At 34.7% G+C, this 23436-nt stretch overlaps 1 protein-coding gene across 1 annotated transcript in view; it reads right to left on the reverse strand.

The window, feature by feature from the left end:
- Positions 1 to 23436, reverse strand: part of FSTL5 (follistatin like 5) — an 810882-nt gene that overhangs the window by 400753 nt on the left and 386693 nt on the right. Inside the window, exon 5 of the mRNA XM_015139434.3 lies at positions 13 to 209. Within this exon, the coding sequence (XP_014994920.3) occupies positions 13 to 209 (197 nt within the window). The remainder of the gene's footprint in view (positions 1 to 12; positions 210 to 23436) is intronic.

Raw genomic sequence — 23436 nt, forward strand, 5'->3', positions numbered from 1 at the left:
CACTAATCATACCTGAGTTAGTTCATTAATAGCTACAAGTCCATTACTGTCTGCATCAAAATATTTAAACATTTGATCCACCAATAGCTTCTTCCGAGATATGTCGTCGTCATTAGGATTTTCATTTTCTTGCATAATATATTTTTGGTTTTGTAAATCTAATAGCATATTTTTCATCTTGCTGTATTCAGTAGTCTTGCACTTATCTCCTGTAACAAAAGAACTAGTTATTTTCAAAGCAATATTATTGAAAAGAAATAGTTTATTTAATTCATGTTTAGAGGCTATTTTATGAATAACATTCTATGTACCTAATTTTTACTTTTCTAGTGTTGCACAATTTACGACTTGTACAAGAAAAATGAAATGGGCTATTTCCATGATGGCACAGAAAACTTTTATCTCTATTACATCTGATAACGACATATTTCTGTGTGGTTTGTTTATGAGAAAGGTATAGATGCTATGACAGACATAAAAAAAAATGATAGTTCCAGCTGGAAACTTATTTCAAAGCTTAAATGTATTGTTTTAGTTTTTATTCTTACTCTAGATCTCTTTATAAGTCTCTAGATAAGTCTCTATAAAACTCTCTAGATAGTTTTACAAGTGCAGAAAATGAGATATAAGCAGGTGAAATCAATTGCTGAAGGCAAAGGATCAGATTGTGCTGGATTTTGTACTTAAACATATACATAGAGAGAAATAAGTATATAGAAATACATATAGAAATATATGTGTTTAAACATATATACTAAATATGTATATATGTGTATATATATGGTTCCAAGAGATGATACCACATTTTAAATCTGAAATATGTTTTAGAGATTTGGATTTGCATTGATGACATTCGCACATATATATTTACATTTATATTATTTTTTAAAATTTTTTAGTTGTTACAAATACACAATGGCTGCACATATTTATGGGTTACATGTGGTATTTTGACACAGGCATACAACATGCAATGATTAAAATCAGGGTAATTGGGATATCTATCACCTCAAACATTTATGATTTCTTTAGGTTAGGGACTTTCCAAACCCAGCTATTAATTATTTTGAAATATACAATAAATTATTGTTAACTACAATTGCCCTGTTTTGTTACTGAATATTAGATCATATTAGAAGGCCAGTTCCTTCTAACTGTATTTTGTACCCAACTAACCAATCCATCTTTATTCTCCTGCCATCACCCCCGCCACTCTTTCCCAACCTCTGGTAACCATCACTTTAAAGCCATGAGTTCAAATACTTTTTTCAGCTTCCATATATGAGTGAGAACATGTGATATTTGTCTTTCTATGCCTGGTTTATTTCACTTAACATAATATCCACCAGTTCCAGCATGTTGTTGCAAATGTCAGGATTTCATTCATTTTTATGACTGACTAATATTTCATTGTGTATATGAGCCACATTTTCCTTATCCATTAATCTGCTGATGAACACTTAGGTTGATTCCATACCTTGACTATTGTGACTAGTGCTGTGATAAACATAAGAGTGAAAATATCTCTTTGATATTCTAATTTACTATCTTTTGCCTATATATCCAGCAGTGGGATTGCCTGTACACTGCTGGTGGGAATGTAAATTAGTACAAACACTATGAAGAACAGTATGAAGCATCTCAAAAAACTAAAAATAAACGCATTTTCTTAATTCTGACTTCTTAATAACACTAAGATCATATTAGTATTCTTCTCATAGTGTTTTCTTACTGTTCTGATATTCATTCATCTCTTTGTTTAGGGCCCCTGGTATATAATGTGATATATATTTGCACTTTTTATTTTACAGTATTAAGTTTGCCTCTCCACAGCTAAATCATAAGCTTACTGAAGCAAGATTGCATTACAGATATTTAGTATCTGCCATGTAATAACCAGGACAATACTGGGAACATCACAGTTAGTGAAAATAATTTCTTGGATTACTGTCTCTCAAAAGTAAATAACGGCCAGGTGCAGTGGCTCATGTCTGTAATCCCAGAACTTTGGGAGGCTGAGGCGGGGGAAATCACCTGAGGTCAGGAGTTAAAGACCAGCCTGGCCAACATGGTAAAACCCCATCTCTACTAAAACTAAAAAAAAATTGATCAGGCATGGTGGCACGTGCCTCTAATCCCAGCTACTCGGGAGGCTGAGGCAGGAGAATCACTGGAACCCCGGAGGCGGAGGTTGCAGTCAGCCAAGATTGCACCACTGCACTGCAGCCTGGATGACAGAATGAGACTCTGCATCAAAAAAAAAAAAAAAAAAGAAAAGAAAAGAAAAGAAAAAAGAAAAAAATTCTCTAATATTTTCACATAATTATTTTACGTGAAGAAATAATTTTACTTACAATGGTCTCATGATGAGATCTTTATAAATGCCATATTGAAATGGTATGTATATTGCTGATAGCAAATGTGATATGAAATATACAAAAAATCAGTGCATAAATAATTTGAAAATTAAATAATAGGTTTTATATTAGTTGAGATTTTTTATAACATATTTTTAGGAAAAAAATCCTAACTTTATAATTATGATCAATTTTGACAATTAGGCTTAAGAGCATCTACAATGTTAAAAGAAAATGTCTAAAGACATTTAAATATGTGTCAGAGAAGCATGGGGCTACAAAACAATATTTGAATCTCATTCTCTTTTGAGACAAAATGGAAAACAATCTCTTCCAAAGAGATGATAGACTGTCTTTATTTTTCAAAGGCAGTGAAATTACTATTGCTGTTCAGCACTTTGGTTTTTAGCAATCCTATCCTGTCAACAAGTTCTTTTTCACAACAAAATGTAAACTTTGTGCTGCAGATTAAGTCAATTTTGTATCATTCTGTTCTCACTAAAGAAGAAGAAGAAGAATATGTTTTCATAATAGCAAGAAACTCATTGACAAAAGAGAGAAGTAATCAAATCCGTAGCCATTGCTAGCAATTTTGGTATCGGGGAAAGCAGCACAAAGGGAGCCTTCAAATAGTGAACGTGTGTTTATCTGTGTGTACAGGTGTGCATCAGGAAGGAGAGAAATGTGTGATGAAAAAAATACTGAAAAGGATCATACACCATTCCAATAGCCTTTCCTTGGATTTCTGTATATGACCCTGGGTCTGTAGTGCCTTCATTTCTATCAACTGCCAGTGGATGCCATATGAAACTGGGGGCTGACCTTTAGACCAATGGCAATGGGGAGATCTGAATGTTGGCGAGAGATGGATGGGAAATAGGAGTTAAACACTGAAAACCTTTAACTAATATTTAAAACTGGAGAAAGGGATAGAGTTTGGGTTGCCCCACTCTAATTTTGACCTAATCTAATCAGTGTGATCATCATAACACTCTCATTAATGCTTTCATTCCCCAAATAGTTGTAAATTTCTTCTCCAGTCCAGAAATTGAGGTAGTTGCTGGAAATCCAAATAAAATAACCATAAAAATCATTGCAGTTAAGGCATTCATATTCTATAAATATGTACAATGTGCATGCAATTATTTAAATTTCTGTAAAAATTTATTAGTTTAAAATTTTTTTGTCATAGAATTTTTAGTTATAAATAGGTATATCTGTTATTAATAACAGATTACATGTAAGGAAGGCTTCCCATGTGTCAGAAACTTTACACATATTAAGTCATTTTATACTTATTGAATCTTCCCAACAACCCAAAAAGAAAATCATTATGATTACTACCATTTTACAGATGAGGAACTAAGGCACAGAGATGTGAAATAACTTGTTCAAGGTTATAGAGCTAGAAGGGCAGATTTACTTTTACATACGTGCCGTATCTCCCTTTTATCCACTGACTTTACTTCTCTCATTTTCAGAACTGAGTTTTTCTTTTTAACTATTTTATTTAATAGTTTAAATATTGCATGAATTCTGTAATTTGTCTAATGATTATTTGTAAAGTAAGAGATAGATATAATAACAAAACCTAGGCAATATCACTGTTTATATTACAGAAGGAGAAAGAACACACACACACACATACACACAAATGTAGTATCTAAGAGGTAACAGGTGAACTATCAGAATGTATTGAATAGAAAGCCAAAGGGAGAGAACTTTTCAAGAAACAGAGTGTGATGAAATGTAAAACACTTGAGAGTAAAAGCAAGATAAACAAAACGTGTCCATTGGAGTCCTTAAACTGGAGGTAATTAGTAACTTTAAAGAAAAAAATTAAACTTTAAAGAAAAATGCTAGTAACTAAATGGTGCAAATTTTACATTACAATGGGTTGTGTAGGGTAATACATAATTATTAAATATTAAATTATTAAATAATTTCTAATTTCCAAATTAGAAATATTAAATATGTATTACCCTTTTAATAATTATTGATAGAAAAGGAAAACAACTAGCATGGTTAACACAGAAGAGTAGACATTTAGAAATTGTGCTCCCTCCCCAAGTCCAAAAATAGCAGCAAGCAGGAAGGGAATAAGTTTTTGTTTGTTTATGTGGTTACTTTGATAGAATCATTTTCTCAAGTTAATTGACAGCATGAGATTAGCATAGCTAAACAAAAGAAACGATTTCACTTCATGCTCTGGGAGAACAGTGTGAAATCTCCTCTGCTGTTCCTGTTCTAGGCACAAAGAATATACTAGGGAACGTGACAAAAATCCTTATTTATTGGTATCTGTACATTATCTTTCTTCCCATGGATGCAGCGTCACTAGGGCTGTGCTGACTTTTGACTCAGAGTCATTCTAAGGGCAAGGAAAATTCATCTGGCCTTGTAGGGCCTGCAAGGATGCGGAATCACTGACGCCCAAATGCCTGCACCTGTGTAGCTGGCAGTGCCTCTCCAAGTCACACAGAACTGAGAACAATGACATCTTACACATCTGAGAGTACAACCGTCAGTTTTGAGTACATGATAAGTACTAAAAATTATAGATTATATCAATTATGCTTAGTATAATATGTTTTTGTAAAGGCTGCAATTTGTTCTTATCTCTTTGAAATTACACTTTTATCCTTTCCTCCTATCCTCCAGTAAAAAGTACCAATTCCCTCCAACACAAAAGATTTAATCAAAAGCATAAAAGGAAACCATGTTTTATCTTTTTGACACTTATTCTTAGAATTTGATTAGTTTGATTCCAATATAAGCCGAAATCTTAGAAACTCAAAGAATAAAAATGTATTGTTTTTATTTAGAATAAATTCCATTTGTATATTATAATGTATGTAGAAACTGTTTTTCCTCAAACTATTCAATAATTGCTAATAAACACAAATATTTTAGACAAATATTTTGTATTTAAAGCATAAAAAAGATGTAAAAACTTCAGTTGTATTTAATATGCATATGTAATATGCATATATGAATCAAATTCAATGTGGAAAGCTATCATGTTTATATTAATTATAAGTAGTGAAACTATGTATACAAAGGAATCCAAATTATCTTGGTTAAAGGTAGCCTGAACATAATTAAAAAAAAAAAAACTTTAAAACTAAACTGTGATATCTACCTAATTTTCAAAAAGATAAAAAGTGTCAATTGTATTGTGTTATTTGAACTTTACTTAAGTGTACTACAGTTATATATAGTAATGTAAGCTTCCTATCTTTCAGGTACTAGTCTAGTTCTCGATATTCACTGGTACAAACACACTTACACACACCACATTAGAACATAGTGCGTTTAAAGAGCCATGATTATTGTAAATACAGGGGCATTTTTTAAAAGACTTTGGTTTTTAGTGTTTTAGGCTTACAGAAAATTGAGCAGAAATTATAGAGTTCCCATAGACCCTTTTCCCCCAACACATGCAGATCTTCCCCAGCTATCAACATCCCACATCATAGTTACAGTCGATGAAGAAATATTGAATACCATTATCACCCCAGATCCATACTTCAACTTATGATGCTTTAAGTACATTAAAGTTCTTGGTGTTGTACATTCTACGGGTTCTGACAATTGTATAATGGCATTTATCTACCATTATACTATAATTTACAGAACAGTTTTACTGGCCTAAAAATCCTCCGTGCTCCATCTATTCATCACTCCTTCTCCTGCAACCCTTGGCAACCACTGATTTTTTTTTATGTTTTCCACAGTGTTACCTTTTCTAGAATGTCATATAGTTGGAATCATACAGTATGGAGATTTTTTCAAACTGGCTTCTTTCACTTAGTAATATGAATGTTTGTTTCCAGCATGTCTTTTCATGGCTTGATAGCTCACTTCTTTTTAGAACTGAATAATATTCCATTGCATGAATGTACCACAGTTTATCCATTCACCTGTTGAAGGGCAACTTGGCTGCTTCTAAGTTTTGGCAATTGTGGATAAAGCTGCTATAAACATCTCTGTGAAGGTTTCTGTGTATGGATTTAAGTTTTCAACTCATTTGAATAAACATCAAAAAGCATGATTGCTGCATGATATGGTAAGAATATATTTAGTTTTGTAGGAAGCTGTCAAAGTCTCCTCCAAAGTGGCTGTACCATTTTGTATTCCAGCAAGCAATGGGTGAAACTTCCTATTGCCCCGTATCTTTGCCAGGATTTGATGTCGTCAGTGTTTTGGGTTTTCATCAGTCTAGTAAGTGTGTAGTGGTAGTTCCTTTTGTTTAGAGGGGATTATTTTAGTTTGTAAGTGATTATATTTTACAAGACCTAAGTTCCTTTATCCTGCCCTCGCTTTCTACCCACAGAACATTTGATTTGACTTAATTTATTATGGCCTTAAGCATTGTTGAATAGTTAAATAAAAAGTGAGTGAAAACATGATTAATTTAATTGACACGCTTACTGATTAATTTTGGGAATTAATCTTACTGGAAATAAAAGGGAAGTATTGTGAGTTAAAAATTAATTCCCCAAACACTTTGCTACTTAGGATATAACTTGTCAATTATATGCCACATTGTAATTGGCAACTGTCTCCCAATCTATCTAAGCAGTAGTAAAAACAATAGTTTGATACTCTAGTTCAGCAAATGTGATTATGTATTAGAATTTCAATAAAGATGCTCTAGTATCCAGGTGACTTTGCTCTTTTAACCCTGAGAGAATGTTAATTAAAATGTTTCTGAGGGTTGCAATTATTTTCATCAAATACAACACACTTGGATCATGTGTGCAGCTTAGCTATTACTTCCTTTCTTCATCCCCTCCCACCACTGCCACAAACACAAAAGCAAATCATAAAGATGCAGCAAACATTAGCAGAAAACACAACAAAATAAAACAAAGCATGATAAAATGGTGAAATTGATGATCTAGAATGTGTAGCAACCTAAATAAAAACCATAAATTTATCCCCCCCTCCACAAAATACAATTTAACATATTAGCTATCATAACTGGTCAAATGCATTATTTTAATGTTTAGTGAATTTAATAGTCTGTTAAATCATTATCCTTAGAGTAAAACTCAGGGAAATATAATACACTTCATATGAAAAGATATGCCTTTTATAGAATATATGAGAGCTAATGCTCTTAAGCAGTTTGTAAATTAAGTGAATTCCCTAAATAATTATTTTTTTTTCCGGGTAACCTACCTATAAATAATTTGCACATGACATGCAAGGCCTTCCATCTTCTCACAATACTACAATTGCTGGTAAAATTTAAATGCATTATTCCTTCCTTCCTTCTTCCCTCCCTTCCTTCCTTCTTCCCTCCCTTCCTTCCTTCCTTCCTTCCTTCCTTCCTTCCTTCCTTCCTTCCTTCCTTCCTTCCTCTTTCTTCCTCTTTCTTTCTCTCTCTCTTTCTCTTTCTCTCTCTTTCTCTCTTTCTTTCTTTCTTTTGGCAGATTTTCACTCTTGTCACCCAGGCTGGAGGGCAGTGGCACAGTGGCATGATCTTGGCTGACTGCAACCTCTGCCTCCTGGGTTCAAGGGACTCTCATGCCTCAGCCTCCTGAGTAGCTGGGATTATAGGTGTGTGCCACCATGCCTGGCTAATTATCATTATTATTATTTGAGATGCTGTCTCACTCTGTCACCCAGGCTAGAGTGCAGTGGCATGATCTTGGCTCACTGCAGCCTCCATCCCCCAGATTCCAGCTATTCTCCTGCCTCAACCTCCTGGGTAGCTGGGATTACAGGCACATGCCACCATGCCAGCCTAATTTTTGTCTTTTTAGAATAGACGGGGTTTTGCATGTTGGCCAGGCTGGTCTCGAACTCCTGATCTCAAGTGATCCGCCCCACTCAGCCTCCCAAAGTGCTGAGATTACAGATGTGAGCCACCATGCCTTGCCAATTATGTCTTGTATATTATGCTTCATAGGACTTAACAGTTTTGATTGTAGCAGCATGTGCTTTATAGACATTGTTAATGTTGATTTGTAATTCTGTGAATTTATATTACTTTTGGGAGTAAAAATAAATGAAATACTTTTTTGTAAATAAATTTGACCTTCAAGAAAAAACAGATTACAAAAAAGTAAATCTATGACAGCATCAAATATAGTCAAAAGATGCATGTGATTCTATTAAGAACAAATCTCTTAGTGCTCTTTAACACCAAATAATCTATTTTCTCCACTAATTTTTCACATCATTCAAATATGTGACTGCCAATGAGAAAGTTATTATTTCTATTCATGTTATAGAAGATAATGCTATCCACCGGCCGGGCGCGGTGGTTCAAGGCTGTAATCCCAGCACTTTGGGAGGCCAAGGCGGGTGGATCATGAGGTCAGGAGATCGAGACCATCCTGGCTAACACGGTGAAACCCTGTCTCTACTAAAAATACAAAAAATTAGCCGGGCGTGGTGGCGGGCGCCTGTAGTCCCAGCTACTCGGGAGGCTGAGGCGGGAGAATGGCGTGAACCCGGGAGGCGGAGCTTGCAGTGAGCCGAGATTGCACCACCTCACTCCAGCCTGGGCAACAGAGCGAGACTCCGTCTCAAAAAACAAAAAGAAAAAAAGAAAAAGATATGCTATCCACATCTATGAAATCATAGGCATAAAACAAATTTTTAACGCAATACTTACACAGTAATCATATTGCCGCCACTGATGTAGGTGTTTTACAGATTTTAACTCATTTAATCTTTATGACACTAAGAAGTAAATGTCATTTGCCATAGCATATCTTTGAAAACACAATAGACCCAAAATAGACTCAACATTTGACTTTACATGAAGATCTGAGGAACTTTTCACCATAGAATCGTAAGCACATATTTCAAAAATAAATTCAAAAGCTTCTCATGAGGTACGGAAGCTACAAGGTACATCCATTTGTCTTGCGTGAAAGTAGAGCTTTACCATTGTTTTTTCTGCAAATTTACTTGAAATTCTGTCCAGGATTCAGTTTCAGGAGGACAGCCTGCCTACATGTAATCTGATACACATATTCAACAATAAATCCCATCTTCTCTATCACTCTACCCTGGAACAGAAAGAACCTTTGGTTGACAAGGTTTTTTAATTTCTCCAAAAATTATTAGAGCAAGTAAATAATAATGAAAGGGATGACTCAACAAGACTGTCTAAATCTCATGGTTTCGTATTCATCTAACAATATAATTTATAGCTTCAAAAGTTGCAAATCAAATGATGACACAATTACAAGGCAAGTTTGATAAACGACAGCCATAGAGGAAAACTGCAATGCAGCTATATGAGAAATGTATATCAAGCAGCCATAAGGCATAATGCCTTGGTTTATACTAAACCCAGAAATGTACTTTTACACTCTTCCTTAAGCATGAAGTTTAATGCTGACCTTATATATAGTTAAAGGTTGAGGTTCAAGTTCGTTTTTTTCTGAAGTGTTTTCCAAAGCTGTGGGACTTTTGGCCAGTTTGGTGTTAAAAGTACCTGCTTATGAACAAAATTATATTTTGTTTTTCTTGTCAATGAATATATCTGTCAAGAGTTTACATGTGCCTTGCCTCAATATCTCAGTCATGCTTTGTCTCATTTATCACAAGAAAAATGCAAAAGTGGTCATGAAATACAGGATTTCCTCTACAGTTTATACATCTATATTCCTTATCCATTCATTCTCTTTGACCAAATAAACAAGAGATAACATATTTATGAATGTGTATTGACCTCTGGCCTTGTCTTTATTCAATCAGATTTAACACCAAAACAATTATTTCCAAAATGCATTATTTTATTCTATATAATTGTAAATATTAAAATACTAGCATATCATATTAAACATAATATCAACATTCATAGCATTGTCATTATTTTATGTTAGATGCTTTTATGTAGGCTCAATATTTGCAGTGGGTTAACATATATATAACAATTCATAGCATGTTACAGTGGGAAGAAATATCTTGTATGTAAGTGGGCAAAGTTGCCTTATCAGGCCTTATACCAACTCAATAATAACATATAAATGAGCAATCTGAATAGATGTAACCTGCATACAGCCATGTCCCTTAGGTTGTCACAACTATTTGTTAACTGTGATTACTTATCTTAAGCACAGTCAACCTTTGAGAGACATTGTCCTGTAAGAGTCCTATGAGAGTTTTCATTTCAATCAGTCATAGCCTGGATACTAGCCTTAATTCTTCCTAATTGTCCCCAAACCAACCAAATAAATACAAGTAATTCTACGAATCTGTGTCCCTCCAGAAAAGAGGATTATTCAGTGTTCTCAAGTAAGACTTGGTTCTGGTATATAGTTAAATTGTCAAGAGCAGATTTCTTCCGCTAGACATGTATCTACCATTCTCTACTATAGGATGATTCTTTGCAATATTTCCAAATAAAGTAACCTCTATTTTCCTATGAAATTTCAAACACTACCCATACAAATACTATGTATTAAGAACCTCTAGTGTGTATAACCTATCTGCCAATGTCCATCACTTTTTTTCTAGAAGGTTATAAATGCCAACATTAATTTATCAGTATTACACATCAGTATTACACATTGCATACTTCATATTTTTTATTCACCCACTTGCAAGATAAACAAATAAATGTTTAATTGTGCACTTTCTTATGAATATGCATCATGTTTTAACAATAGCTTATCATGACCTTGACCAAAGATATTAAGGAAGTAGAAAAGGTAGAGGTGAATAATAGGAGATAGAGTAAATTGATACTTGACATTTTCTATTTTAAATGACTGTGATGCCATCAATAGAAATTCAGTTTCTAATGTTGATATTCAATATATATTCAGTAGATAAATATAATGAAAATGACACATTAATTTATAAGTGAGATGTTTAAGATAACTGTGGAATATCCTGGTAGAAGCCTTGATAAGAGAACAGAAAATATAATTTGGTAGCTTTGAAGCTCTAGTTTAGAAGAAAGGAAGTGCTTGATGAATTGAATTTGTGAGTAATTGGTGAGTGCTTGACAGTTGAAGCCATGATTGTAAATGAGATTGATAAAAGAGAACATTTGTAAAGTGTGAGGTGAAGGTCATTACGGTTGAATTATGACCATGCACATTTTATAAGGAGTAATATTCCACAGACTACTTAAAAAGAGGTTGCTAAAACATTGATTAGTTTGACGGAAGAAGAAATGAAGATGGTTTAGTCGTTCAACTTTAGATGCTAAAGTCTATTTCTTGATAAGGAAAAATATGATATAACTATTGCAAATTAGATGGAAAAATATGATGAAAAGAGATGTTGCTCTTCTTTGAAATAAAACATGTTTTCTGTAAAATCTAGCTGACATTTTGATTTTTACCATATGCAAGGATGTGTGTTTGAGTGCCTGTGTGTGCATACATACATAGAACAAAATCTGTGGTTATGCTAATAATAGTAGTGACAGTTCATGTAGAGATATATTCCTTTGATATGGTATTGACATGTTCAGAAATAGTTTATAAACTACATTAACAAAGATAGGTTCAAGATAACTTGTACTATGAATAGTTGATTTTTCATTAATTTGCCTTTTCTCAAGTCACTTTTGTTGCAACTGAAAAGCATACAAATTATGAATATGTTTAAGAAGAACATTCACTTAAAATGTGTGAAATTTTCAGTAGGGAGATGCAAAATTTCTAATTTTCACCTTGTGTATCAACAGTAGAGGATAATTACTTAAGTATTTGCCCTTTACATGTATGTTGTCAGATGAAAATGAATTGCAGAGCCTCTTTCTAAGTTTTATTGGTTTTTAATTGACACATAATAATTGTACATCTTTATGGGTATGTTTCAGTACATATATACATTGTGTAATGATCAAATCCGGGTAATTAGTATATCCATCACTTTAAAAACATATCATTTCTTTATGATGTGAACATTCAAAATCCTCTCTTCTTGCTATTTTGAAGTATACCATACATTATTGCTGACTGTGGTCACCTTATTGTGCAATAGAACACCAGAACTTATTCCTTCTATCTGTAACTTATACCCATCAACCAATCTTCCCATCTCTCTCCATTCCAAGCCTGATGCTCCCCAGCCTCTGATAGCTATTCCACTATTCTACTTTCTACTTCTATGAGCTCAACTTTTAAAGGATAACGTAAGAGGGAACATGCAGTATTTTGTCTTCTGTGACAAAGCCTTTGTTAGTAATTCAGTTCCATAGGTGAGTTGAAGAATTATTTAATAAAAACACTTTGAAACAATACCTGTGCAGAGCATCACAGCTCACGCCTATGAACCCAACACTTTGGGAGGTAGAGGCAGGAGGATCTCTTGAGACCAAGAGTTCAAGACGAACCTGGACAATAATGTGAGACCCCGCTCCTGTCACTCCAAAAATAAAATGAAAAAAAATTAGCTGAATGTGGTGATGTGTACCTGTAGTCTAAGTTACTCAAGAGGCTGAGGTGGGAAGATCACTTGAACCCAGAAGTTTGAGGTTACAGTGAGCCACGATTGTGCTACTGCACTCCAGCCTGAGTGACAGTTCAATACCCTGTCTCTAAAAGAAACAAAAATAAAAACAAAAACAAAACAATGCCTGGATTTCAAAAGTTTCTGAGGAAACAGAAAAAGTAAGATTTTCTCTTCACATATACACCAGAATTGTTATTTAATTTCATTTATTGATTTAGTTACCTGTTTATGAACAGTGGAAACAAAAATATCTTATCTTTGAAGATGACAGATTAATATTCATATACCTATTTTTTATGTGTTTGTATCTATACACTAATACAAAAATACATAGTTTAGTAATCTTTTATTTTCTTAAATTACATTTTTTTCTTCTTAGGCTCTATAATTAAAATAACATATGGTAGCTTATGATTGTCATTTTGTGTTAGTTGAATGTTGTTTAGATCATATACTGATTCTTAGTATTTGGTAAATAAGTTTGGAGCAAGCAAAGCAATGACTAGGTGTTGCCAATAAAAAAAAAAAAAATCATTATTTATAGCAAGGCTTTCTGGGTTTTCCCATTCTAGCCTTTTGTTGCCTTTGAGGTATTTTATTACCCTATAAATTTCAAATAACAGATAGAAATAAAAAAATTATTGTCTATAGATGAACAAACAAATTCTGATGGGAAGAAATTCGATTGACTTTTCTCTCCCTCACTCCATGAAAAAGCCAGGTTCATATCTATTTGGAAATTCATTACCACAATTATTTTTTCCATATACATTTGTGGCTCTTTGCCTTCTTTGAGCTGATTATAACATCTGCCTAGTTGCTTTATAAATAATGAGCACATTTAATATTTAACGTGTGTTCTTTGTATCCACATGATAGTCATGATTTTCCTTAAAAATTATTCTTTGCCACTCTAAATACATCATTCCTTTGTTTAAGAAAAGAACAAAGGCCTAATAGTCAAACTGCTATTACATTATATATAAGTAAATGTACAGAAGTGAATTCACAAAGATCAATTTGAATATACTTTCAGTAAGTTCAGCAAAGTATGTAAAATGAAAAGGTAATCCAGATAGAAAGCATATAAAGTACATTTTTGTTTTAATTTTTTCATTCTTTATTACTACACAAAATAAGCTTCAAAAAAGTGCAGCTCAGTAACTGAATTAATTTCCACCTTTCTAAACATGTATATTTATACTAGCAGTTTACATTAAACAGGATGTTATTATTTTTATTATTGCAACATCCTCTCAAGGAGAAAATGCTGTCACTTTGTGTTATGATGGAGAAATTATAAGTAGGAATTTTTACAAGGCCGTAGAGTAAACAGAAATATTAGGATCTGGCTTCTGCTATTTCCTGAAGACACAATGTTTTGATTGTTTAGATTCAAAATATCTTTTTCAAATTGCCATGCACTTCTAACATGGTAGGTAAGACTTTACAGCATCTTCCTGTGAATTAAGAAAGGTGTCCACCTGAGTCCACACAACATTGGGTCCAAAGCTATGGGATCAAGTACAGCCTTTGAGGAAAGAAGAAAGCATTGCTACCCTCCAGTGAATACAAACCTACCCTAGGGTGTCTAGCTTGACAAGTGCAGGGCAGCCTGGATTGCAGTGCCACTTATGTGCTGCCTTGACCAGCTGCCTTTGCACAGTGTACAGTGTTACAGTAATCCTCCTTCATCATTTTCATACTAGGAAGAAAGCTTTTTATTATGAATTCTAATGAGGGCTTTTTCATGAGGATGCATCTAATATTTTATATGACCATATATATTATTGTACCATAGTGTTGCATAGCTAATGAAAAGAGATCAGCTAACAACATTTAAAATAGTAATGAAAATATTGTGAACATCCTGCTTTAAAACAATTATTAAAGAAAAAAAAATTGATAGACAAGTAAACCAGAGACACAGTTTAAATGGAAATGGTGTCAGATTTAGTCAATATCGTGCTGACTTATTAAAGTGCTTTTTGTATATTTCACTTTTTTCTCATTCATAGCATGCATTTTGTACTAACATTCTCAAGACAGGAGCACTTGATCCCACAGACTAATTCCTGCTATTATCTGATCAGGGCACCCTAAAAAACTGACAGTATTTGGGCTCATACTCAGTATGTGACTCATGACCATGTCCCTAGCACGAGTCCATCTTTTTGAAAGTTTGCCAGATCTAGAGACAAAACAGCAAGATACATGAGGCATGATCTGCATTTGTATCATATTTTAATAACCCTACAAATCATCCTTAAATGATCTTTCCCAGACTTGGTCCCAGAGAAGCAAAGAAAAATTTGTGAAATTAGCACTAAATTTGTGAAAAGATGGCAAGGATTTGAGAAGTCCAAAGAATTAGGGAGATAGGAAAATTGTACCATAGAAGAAAAAAAAAAATGGGAAGTGAAAAATGAAGGGAGGGTGATGGAGAGAAAAGAAAGTGAGCAAAAGAGATCATCTACACACGAAGGAATAAACTTGTTTCACAAATAATGTGTTTTTCTCCCTTTGTTTATAAGACATACTGGTAAAGAACAATTTGAGACAATTAGAAATTTTAAGTATCTTAAATTACAGATTAAAACAAAATTAATCTATAGCTGGTTTTGGCAAACACTTTTTGTAAAGGATCACAGGGTAAATATTTTAGGCTTCCTGGCCTACATCGTCTTTGTCACCACTACTCAGATGTGCTGTTGTAGGGCAAAAACAGCCATCAATCATACATAAACCATAAACCAATGGGCATGGCTGTGTTCCAATAATAGGTTATTTACAATAGCAGGCTGTGGGGCACAGTCTTCTGACCTCAGATTTATATAATAATGGTAGGACATCGGTGGGTATCAGTATAAAATTCATTAACATTATTCCTGGGTTATTCTCTGGTGGGAGCAGTCTGATCTGATTTGCTGACATGTTAAGTACAGTTTCTGAGAATGAGTGAAAATCATGTAGCTATAGATACATTCAATGCTGAATTCCAAGACAGCATTGCTTTCATTATTGTCTTGACTGAAAAGATCCTTTTGATGGCAGCGACAGCCCACCTGGAGCAGCAGCTGCAAAGACATTTGCTGCATGGAGAAGGTGAGGCAGGGGCTGCGCACTCCACAGAGCCAGTGGGAACCAGTAACAGGCAGGAACCAGGGCCCCTTCCAAGATGGCCAGTTGGATGCCCCACCCTGCCAGGTGCAGCTACAGTCACCCAGCTAGAGCTGTGGACCCAGGCATCCCTGCACCCTTGGTGACCCAAGAAGTTCCTCCATCCCCCACAGGCTTGGAAATGCCAGCTCCTGCTGCCTGGGCTCTCCCAACTCTGGGTGTCCGCTATGGTTTTGGAGCAATGTTGAGGCTGAGCCCAGGCACTGTCATTACCCAGTTGGGTGTGTGCATGTCCAAGGCAGTGCTGACACATCAACCCCCTGCTGCCTCAGCCCCCTGCTGCCTCAGCCCCCTCTGGACTTTGGACAACAACAAGCAAGGGAAGAGGCTGGGAGGGATGGGGGGTTGAGGGCAACTTGGCATGGGACTGTAGGTGCCCCTCAGCATGAATAGATTGGGCGCATGGACACCATGGATGGCAGGTTGATGACGGCAAAAGGCAGGCTCCTGGGTGGAAAGAGGCAGGTCTCTGGTGAAACGCCACCTTCAACCCAGGAATGGCCTGAAGCCTGGGGACTGGGATGCCAGTCTCATGGATCAGAATGAGAACTTATGGTGCTTTTTCCTGGTCTGCCTATGGCTGCCAATGGACCAATTAGCACACACTTTCTCTCCTCTGAAGCCCACAGAAACCCCAGACTCAGGCAAACGCAAGAAGATGAAGGGAGGCCTGCCTGCATATAGAAGCTACCCACTGTGGGTCTCCTCTGCCCTAAGGGCTGCAGGCTCAATGGGATGACCTGCTTGTGAATAGCAGCTACCTACTCCTGCTCTCCTCCTCTGAGAATTCTGCTGCTGCTCAAAGAAATTACTCTCTGCCTTGCCTGCCCTCCAGTTGTTCATGTACCTTACTCTTCCTGGATGTGGGACAAGAATTTGGGACCCACCGAATGGAGGGACTAAAAGAGCTGTAACACAAACGGGGCTGAAACATCCCCTCTTCCATTTGCCACGTTGCTGGTGATAAGAAGGAGAGAAGATCTGTGGCCCTTCATGGAGCCCAGACATAGGAGCTCCCCAAGCTAGGGCTGTGACAACCTCTTTGGGTTTCTGCGGTTCCTGGTGCCTCCAAGCTTTTGGGTGCTATGGCATTTCCCTCATCCAGATGCAGTTGCCCTCAGCAGAAGCTGTGCGCAGTACTTCTGGTCCAGCCGCAGCCTTGCAGGGAGCCGGCAACTGGACCAGCCCCTAGAGCTGCTTGCCCTGCTGAAGCAGCCAGTGTGCATGACTGTGCCCAGGGGCCAGACCCTGCGCTCGTTCACCCACACACCCCTCACCACTCCACGCGTGGCTCACCCTTGGCAGGTATGGGATGCAAGCTGGAAGTGTGCTGGTCCTAGTGGGTGGAACAAGCCTAGCAGGTCTGAGCAAACCATGACCACAGAGGTTTTCAGCTGTCGAAGTAACATTCTAATTATCCTGTAACACTTTAAAGTTTTTCATACAAATACATTTCAAATATACTGTAAGAAATTAATATTTTATGTAAATTCAGGATATATTAGTGTCAGAACAAAGGAGGGCTGATGTAACACTGATATCCTGGGAAAGTCACTGATTTTTCTCTAATGTGATGAAAGAATTCATGGAATTGTTTTCTTTTATTGAAATAACATTTTGTCAAATAAGGTTGCTTTTGGGGAAACCATGTTGTTGTTGTTGTTGTTGTTGTTTTTCTGAGATGGAGTCTTACTCTGTTGCCCAGGCTAGAGTGCCTAGAGTGCAGTGGTACCATCTCAGCTCACTGCAACCTCCACCTCCTGGGTTCAAGCGATTCCCCTGCCTCAGTCCCCCGAGTAGCTGGGACTACAGGTGCGTGCCATTGTGTCCAGCTAATTTTTGTATTTTTAGTAGAGACAGGGTTTCACCATGTTGACCAAGCTGGTCTCGAACTTCTGACCACAGGTGACCCTCCCACCTCGGCTTCCCAAAGTGCTGGGATTACAGGTGTGAGCCACTGTGCCTGGCCAAGAAGCCATTTATAATATGGATATAATACGGATATTACATTACCTGGTAAATATAAGAAAGGCCTACAGTTACGTAGTGAGAGTGGTCAGGAAAGTAAGACAAACAGGTAAATTCAGACCACAAAGAGTATTTTGGGCACAGTTGGAAGTTGCTTTAAAGGCATACTGATGAGAAAATAGGTCTCTCAGAAGCAGTGGTTCTTAGCCTGTGTTTCACATTATAGTCACCTGAGGAGCTTTAAAACTAGTGATGCCTTGGCTGCATTCCCAGCAATGCTGATTTAACTGATCTGTGGTGGGGCCTGGGCATCAGTATTTTTTCAAAGCATTCTAGATGGTTTATTTGTATAGCCAAGATGGAGACCCACTGTTTCAGAGTTTAAATATGTTGATTCAGGTCATTTCCCTATAAGAGGAAAAGCTGAGACTTGACATTAGTTTGGTTGTTAAATCTAGACCACGATTTCCCGTTTGCTTCCTCATTCACATTAGCCTAGTAGATTATGTAGCAAAACAAATCTTGAGCATTTAGGGCTTATTATTTGTGTATATTAAAGTAACTGTAAATCTGAGTTAAATTAGAGGAGCTGAAGAAAAATATGGTTTTATCAATGAATTGCCTCACAGGTCTCATTCACTTTTAATGCCCTGTATATATATAGGGACAAACTAGTCAGTGGCCCCCTCCATTTGGGCTCAGAGGGCAACACGTTGTTCTTCCCTTTAAAATTCTTTTCCTAAATCACATTTCATCTCTCTCTGTCTTTACCTTTTAATTTTTAGAATGTGTGCTCCCCTTCTTTTAAACCATGACATGTTAATCGTAAGAACCATTTATGATTCATTTATATATTATCTGCAGTTTCTTGAATTGGATTTTGTACTCAATTAAGTTTTAATATGTAGTCACAAATTAAATACCAAGATAAAAAACCATTACACCTTTCTCTAATCTCTCATCATATGTCATCTATTTATATTATTATACTTACATAAACATATTAACTAGCTTATTGAAGAAACTATACCCATATCTGTATCTACCTATCAATCATCTATGTATATAACCATGAATATATATTTTATGTCCATATATATACACAATATATTTGTATTTTTAATACTTATCTGAGTGCCAGGCACCTATTTTCTTATTAAATATTTATTGAATACCTTAATATGTAGTTTTAAAAGAGAAGAATACAAATGACTAAAAGAATACAGAAAAATGAGCATTTCATTTATTGCTAAGGTGTCAGATTTAGAAAATAAAAATGGAAGACATTTTAAAATTTCAGATAAACAATAAGAAATTTTTTAGTATAAAGTTTTCACAAAATTACATTGTATTCCATCTGATAATCCTTGTTTTATCTGCCCTAAATTGTCTAAATTTATTTAAAATGGCACTAAATTATCTGTATTCAAAAGGGCTAAGTAATTTGAAGACCAGAAATAATACCAAGAAAAGAGACACCAACAGGCTGAGCACTTCATGAGAGGAAGGCCTGGAAGAACCCTACTGTTTTCTTGAGCTGAATGAAATAAAGAGATTTTATTTCCTGTCAGTGGACCAGTTTCTTCCTTCCATTTAAAAAAAGATGGTATATATTTAATGTGTACAATATAAAGTTTTGATATACACATACTGAAATCAGTACTATAGCCAAGCAAATAAACGATCCATCATCCCACACAGATATGAAATTATTTTTGTATATGATGTAGGATAAGGGCCTAATTTTATTCTTTTGCATGAGGAAATTCAGTTTACCCAGCAATATTTGTTGAAGAGACTATTCTTTCTCCATTGTGTCATGTTGATACTCTTGCCAAAAATTATTTGACCATATATGTTTGAATTTATTTCTAAGTTCTCTATTCTGTTCAATTGGTCTATGTATCTGTTTCTATGCCAGTACCATATTGTTTTGATTACTAAAGCTTTATACTATCGTTTGAAATTAGGAAGTGTAATGCTTCCAGCTTTATTTTTCTTTCTCATCATTGATTTGGCTTTTGAGGGTATTTTTTGGTTCCATAAAAATTTTAGAAATCTTTGTGTTGTAAACCCTCTTTGTAAACCTACATATGCACAGCAAAAATACAATATCAGATTTTTTTCATTCAAAAATCAATTTTGTCTCACAGGTCATTTTCTTGAGGAAATAGTTGAAAATGTGTAGTCCTCTACCTTATTTTAACACCAAACTCAACAATGTTTTGTTTAAATTACTCATTCAAGTTTGGATTTAATTGTAAGTAGAATATGTTATAGAACTAAATGATAAAGCATATATTTTCTAAATCCCCTTTAAACTTAGTCAAAGTTTCCCTCACCCGAACTCCTTGATCAGCACAAATTCTTGTTATTAAAAAGAAAGATGAATAATTTTATTGAAGAATGGAAGGAATCCCAAGACTCCCTAGGAAGTCTTCTCAGTGGTTGACTATACTTTGAGGTCTAAATGTGAAAGAAGGCATGTATAATATGAAGGATATTGTGTAAGGTGAGAAAACATGATGAATATATTGCTATCATGTAAATTGTGTTATCTTAATCCTAAACAGATTTTTTAACATCTGAGCTTCTCTGTCTTGTAATTGATAAAGTTAGCCCATTTATATTCATTTTGATTATTGATATCTTTGGAATTGTTTTTACTTGTGTACTTTTGTTTGCTGTTGTCTTTCTAATGTTCCTTTCCAGAAAGACATTTTTTGTTTTTCATTTATTTTAAAAATTCCTCATTTTTCTATTAACCAGTTTGAAATTTATGTGCTCTTTTTTGCTTACTTTAATGCATACCTTGAATATTTTGTTATACATATTTATTATAGAAATACATGTTATTCTTTTATTTCTTTAATACTCTCATTTTATGAAGTCGTAAGGTGGGGAAGTAAATCCTTAATTTCAGTTTGTGGTCTTCTATCTTGCTATCTTAATATCTATTGTATTTCTTCTCCATCCATATTGCTACTAAATAAGTTAACTCAGGACTCTTTTATACCTCATCTGATTCGAACATTAATTTTTGAACTGTGAAACTCTTAACTCCTTTCTTTCCGTCTCGCCAACTTCAACCTAATTTCTATATTATTGCTAATTCATCTTTAGAATATTTCTTTTCTGTTTTAAACCTTTGAATGGGTCACCATGCCTTTCTATATTAATTCTGAACATAAACACAGGATGTACAACTACCTATCTCTTTATTTCGAATGTATTTATTTCAAATGCTTTGAGATTTCTGAGGGTTGACTTTGTTTACTGGCTATTTTAGCAAAGATGTTCTCCTATCTATGGTACAAAAAGAATATTGAAGATTCATATTAAGTATGTTTCTCTCAATTGGGTTAAATGGCCATACACAAAATACAATTACAATATATTAGAAACATAACATTCTGAAAACTGCTTATTGATATTCAGTACAGCATTTAATCTTCCTAGTTTGTTTATATTGGTTTTATTTTAATCACTTAAAACATTACTCTTTACTACACTTGTAGTCTTAGCCATTCTTGCAGAAAAATGACAAGTATTCTCCAAAATTAGAAATTGAAATATATATGCAGTCAAACAATTGATTTATTCTGATGATTATATTTCAATTATAATGTACATGAACCACTATTAAAAATGGATTTTAAAACACAGGTGGATTCTGTAGGCTATTTCACAAGTCCTCTGTTTATTAAAGGATTCAAATTTATTTCTAGTAAGAATGAGACATCATTTTTCTCATAAATAGCAGTCTATTTGATGTTTCATTAATATGGTATTTTTGAAGATTTTCTATTAGAAATATTTCAATTATAAAGCAGCCAGGAATATTATAACTGAACTAAAATATATGAAATAAATGCAAAATATCTTTAGCCAGAATTTGAATTTCACTTTGACCCGTGAATGTTATGTCCATAACATCTTATCAGTTAATAAACCCACCAAGCAAAACATTTACATAGTGGAAAGCGTAATGCTCATCATCAAACTAAAAGTTAGACCTCATTTATCCCTTGCTGTGTTTGAGTTATTTCTCTGAGTGTCTTCAATATATTAACCTATATAATACTAAAATGACTTAATTGAATAGTTCTATTCTTATTTCTATATTTCAGATGAAAAAAGTCATGGCATATAGGTTAATTAATGTAATCATAGGTTGATAGATTTAAGAAATGATAGAGCTAGAATTTGAAAGTAGGTAGTTTGGCTAACTTTCCAGCTTGCCAAGGGAGAGTGAACAATATTAATCATTGTAACTTACAATTTCTATTACAGCCTCCTGTTCCACAAAAACATACTTTCTAGTCTATGAAATACAGAAATATAACTAAAAAATGTAGAAAGAACAAACACTTGAGTTAATATGGAAAGTTTATCAACCCCTATCTTTATAGATTTTTTGTTAGTTTAGAATTTTTTTGCAGGGTTAAAAAATAAAGAAATGCCCATTATAATACTTTTTAAAAAAATATTTAGTATTTGTGGGAAAACATAAATTGAGACTATCTTCAAAATCTGGAATATCGGTCTACATCTGCAGTTCTCACATTATAGTTAAAATGCAAATTCTCAGCCCCAATCAAGATTTAATCAATCACAGACTCCTGGTATTTGCTCCAACAAACTGATTTAAAAAGCTCTTCAGGTGAACACTCAAATTTGACAACAACTGATTTTTACTTCCAACAGTAAAACCTGGTGATAGGACCCATTTGGAAATCTAAAAAAAAATAAATTAACTGTCTTAAAGATGAGCCAAGCCTAATTTTTAGCATTTCATGCCAAACGCAAAGTGTTTTGTTTTAATAATCGGATTTAATAAAGGAAAAGAAAAACCTAAAACATTAGAATTTCTAAACTGGGTGAAATGGAAAGAAAAGTAAAGGTGAGGGGGAATTTAGACACATTTGAGGCCCGAAGGAAATTATGAGGGGCTAAGAAGTCGTTATAGCAAAGCCCTACTGAAAGATCAAAAGGTAAACCCTAGATTAGTTTTGATAACGACTACGTATTATTAAATGATTGTTCACAGTTACCAAAAGGCAAGGTCCCTAGATTTAGAAACTAACTGTAATACATACTAGTGGTGAAAGTGTGGAGGAGTCATTTGATCTTTCCATGACTTGGTGTTTTAATGCAGTGATATCAAAACCTGGTTCATGCATTTTTGAAATGATGAAATTATATGTGAAAAGCTTGCCGCAGTTTATGGCACATAGCTAGTTTGTCCCCTCCCTGCCCTCAAGCATTAGATCCTCCTTTTGATGTAAACATAACACATCACCATAGTGATGAGTGAGTTATGAGAGATCCAATAAAATATTAATATTTTACTTACAACTGTTTTGAGTTTAATATTAAGTGATATCAATTCAGTTTGAAGATATCCCTTTATGATGTTCTGATGTTTGCAAAGGAAAAACACATGAAAAAAATAAAAGATTTTTGCCTGAACTGTTTTGATGGCAGAAGC

Source organism: Macaca mulatta, chromosome 5 (genome assembly GCF_049350105.2).
Source record: "Macaca mulatta isolate MMU2019108-1 chromosome 5, T2T-MMU8v2.0, whole genome shotgun sequence".
NCBI lineage: Eukaryota > Metazoa > Chordata > Mammalia > Primates > Cercopithecidae > Macaca > Macaca mulatta.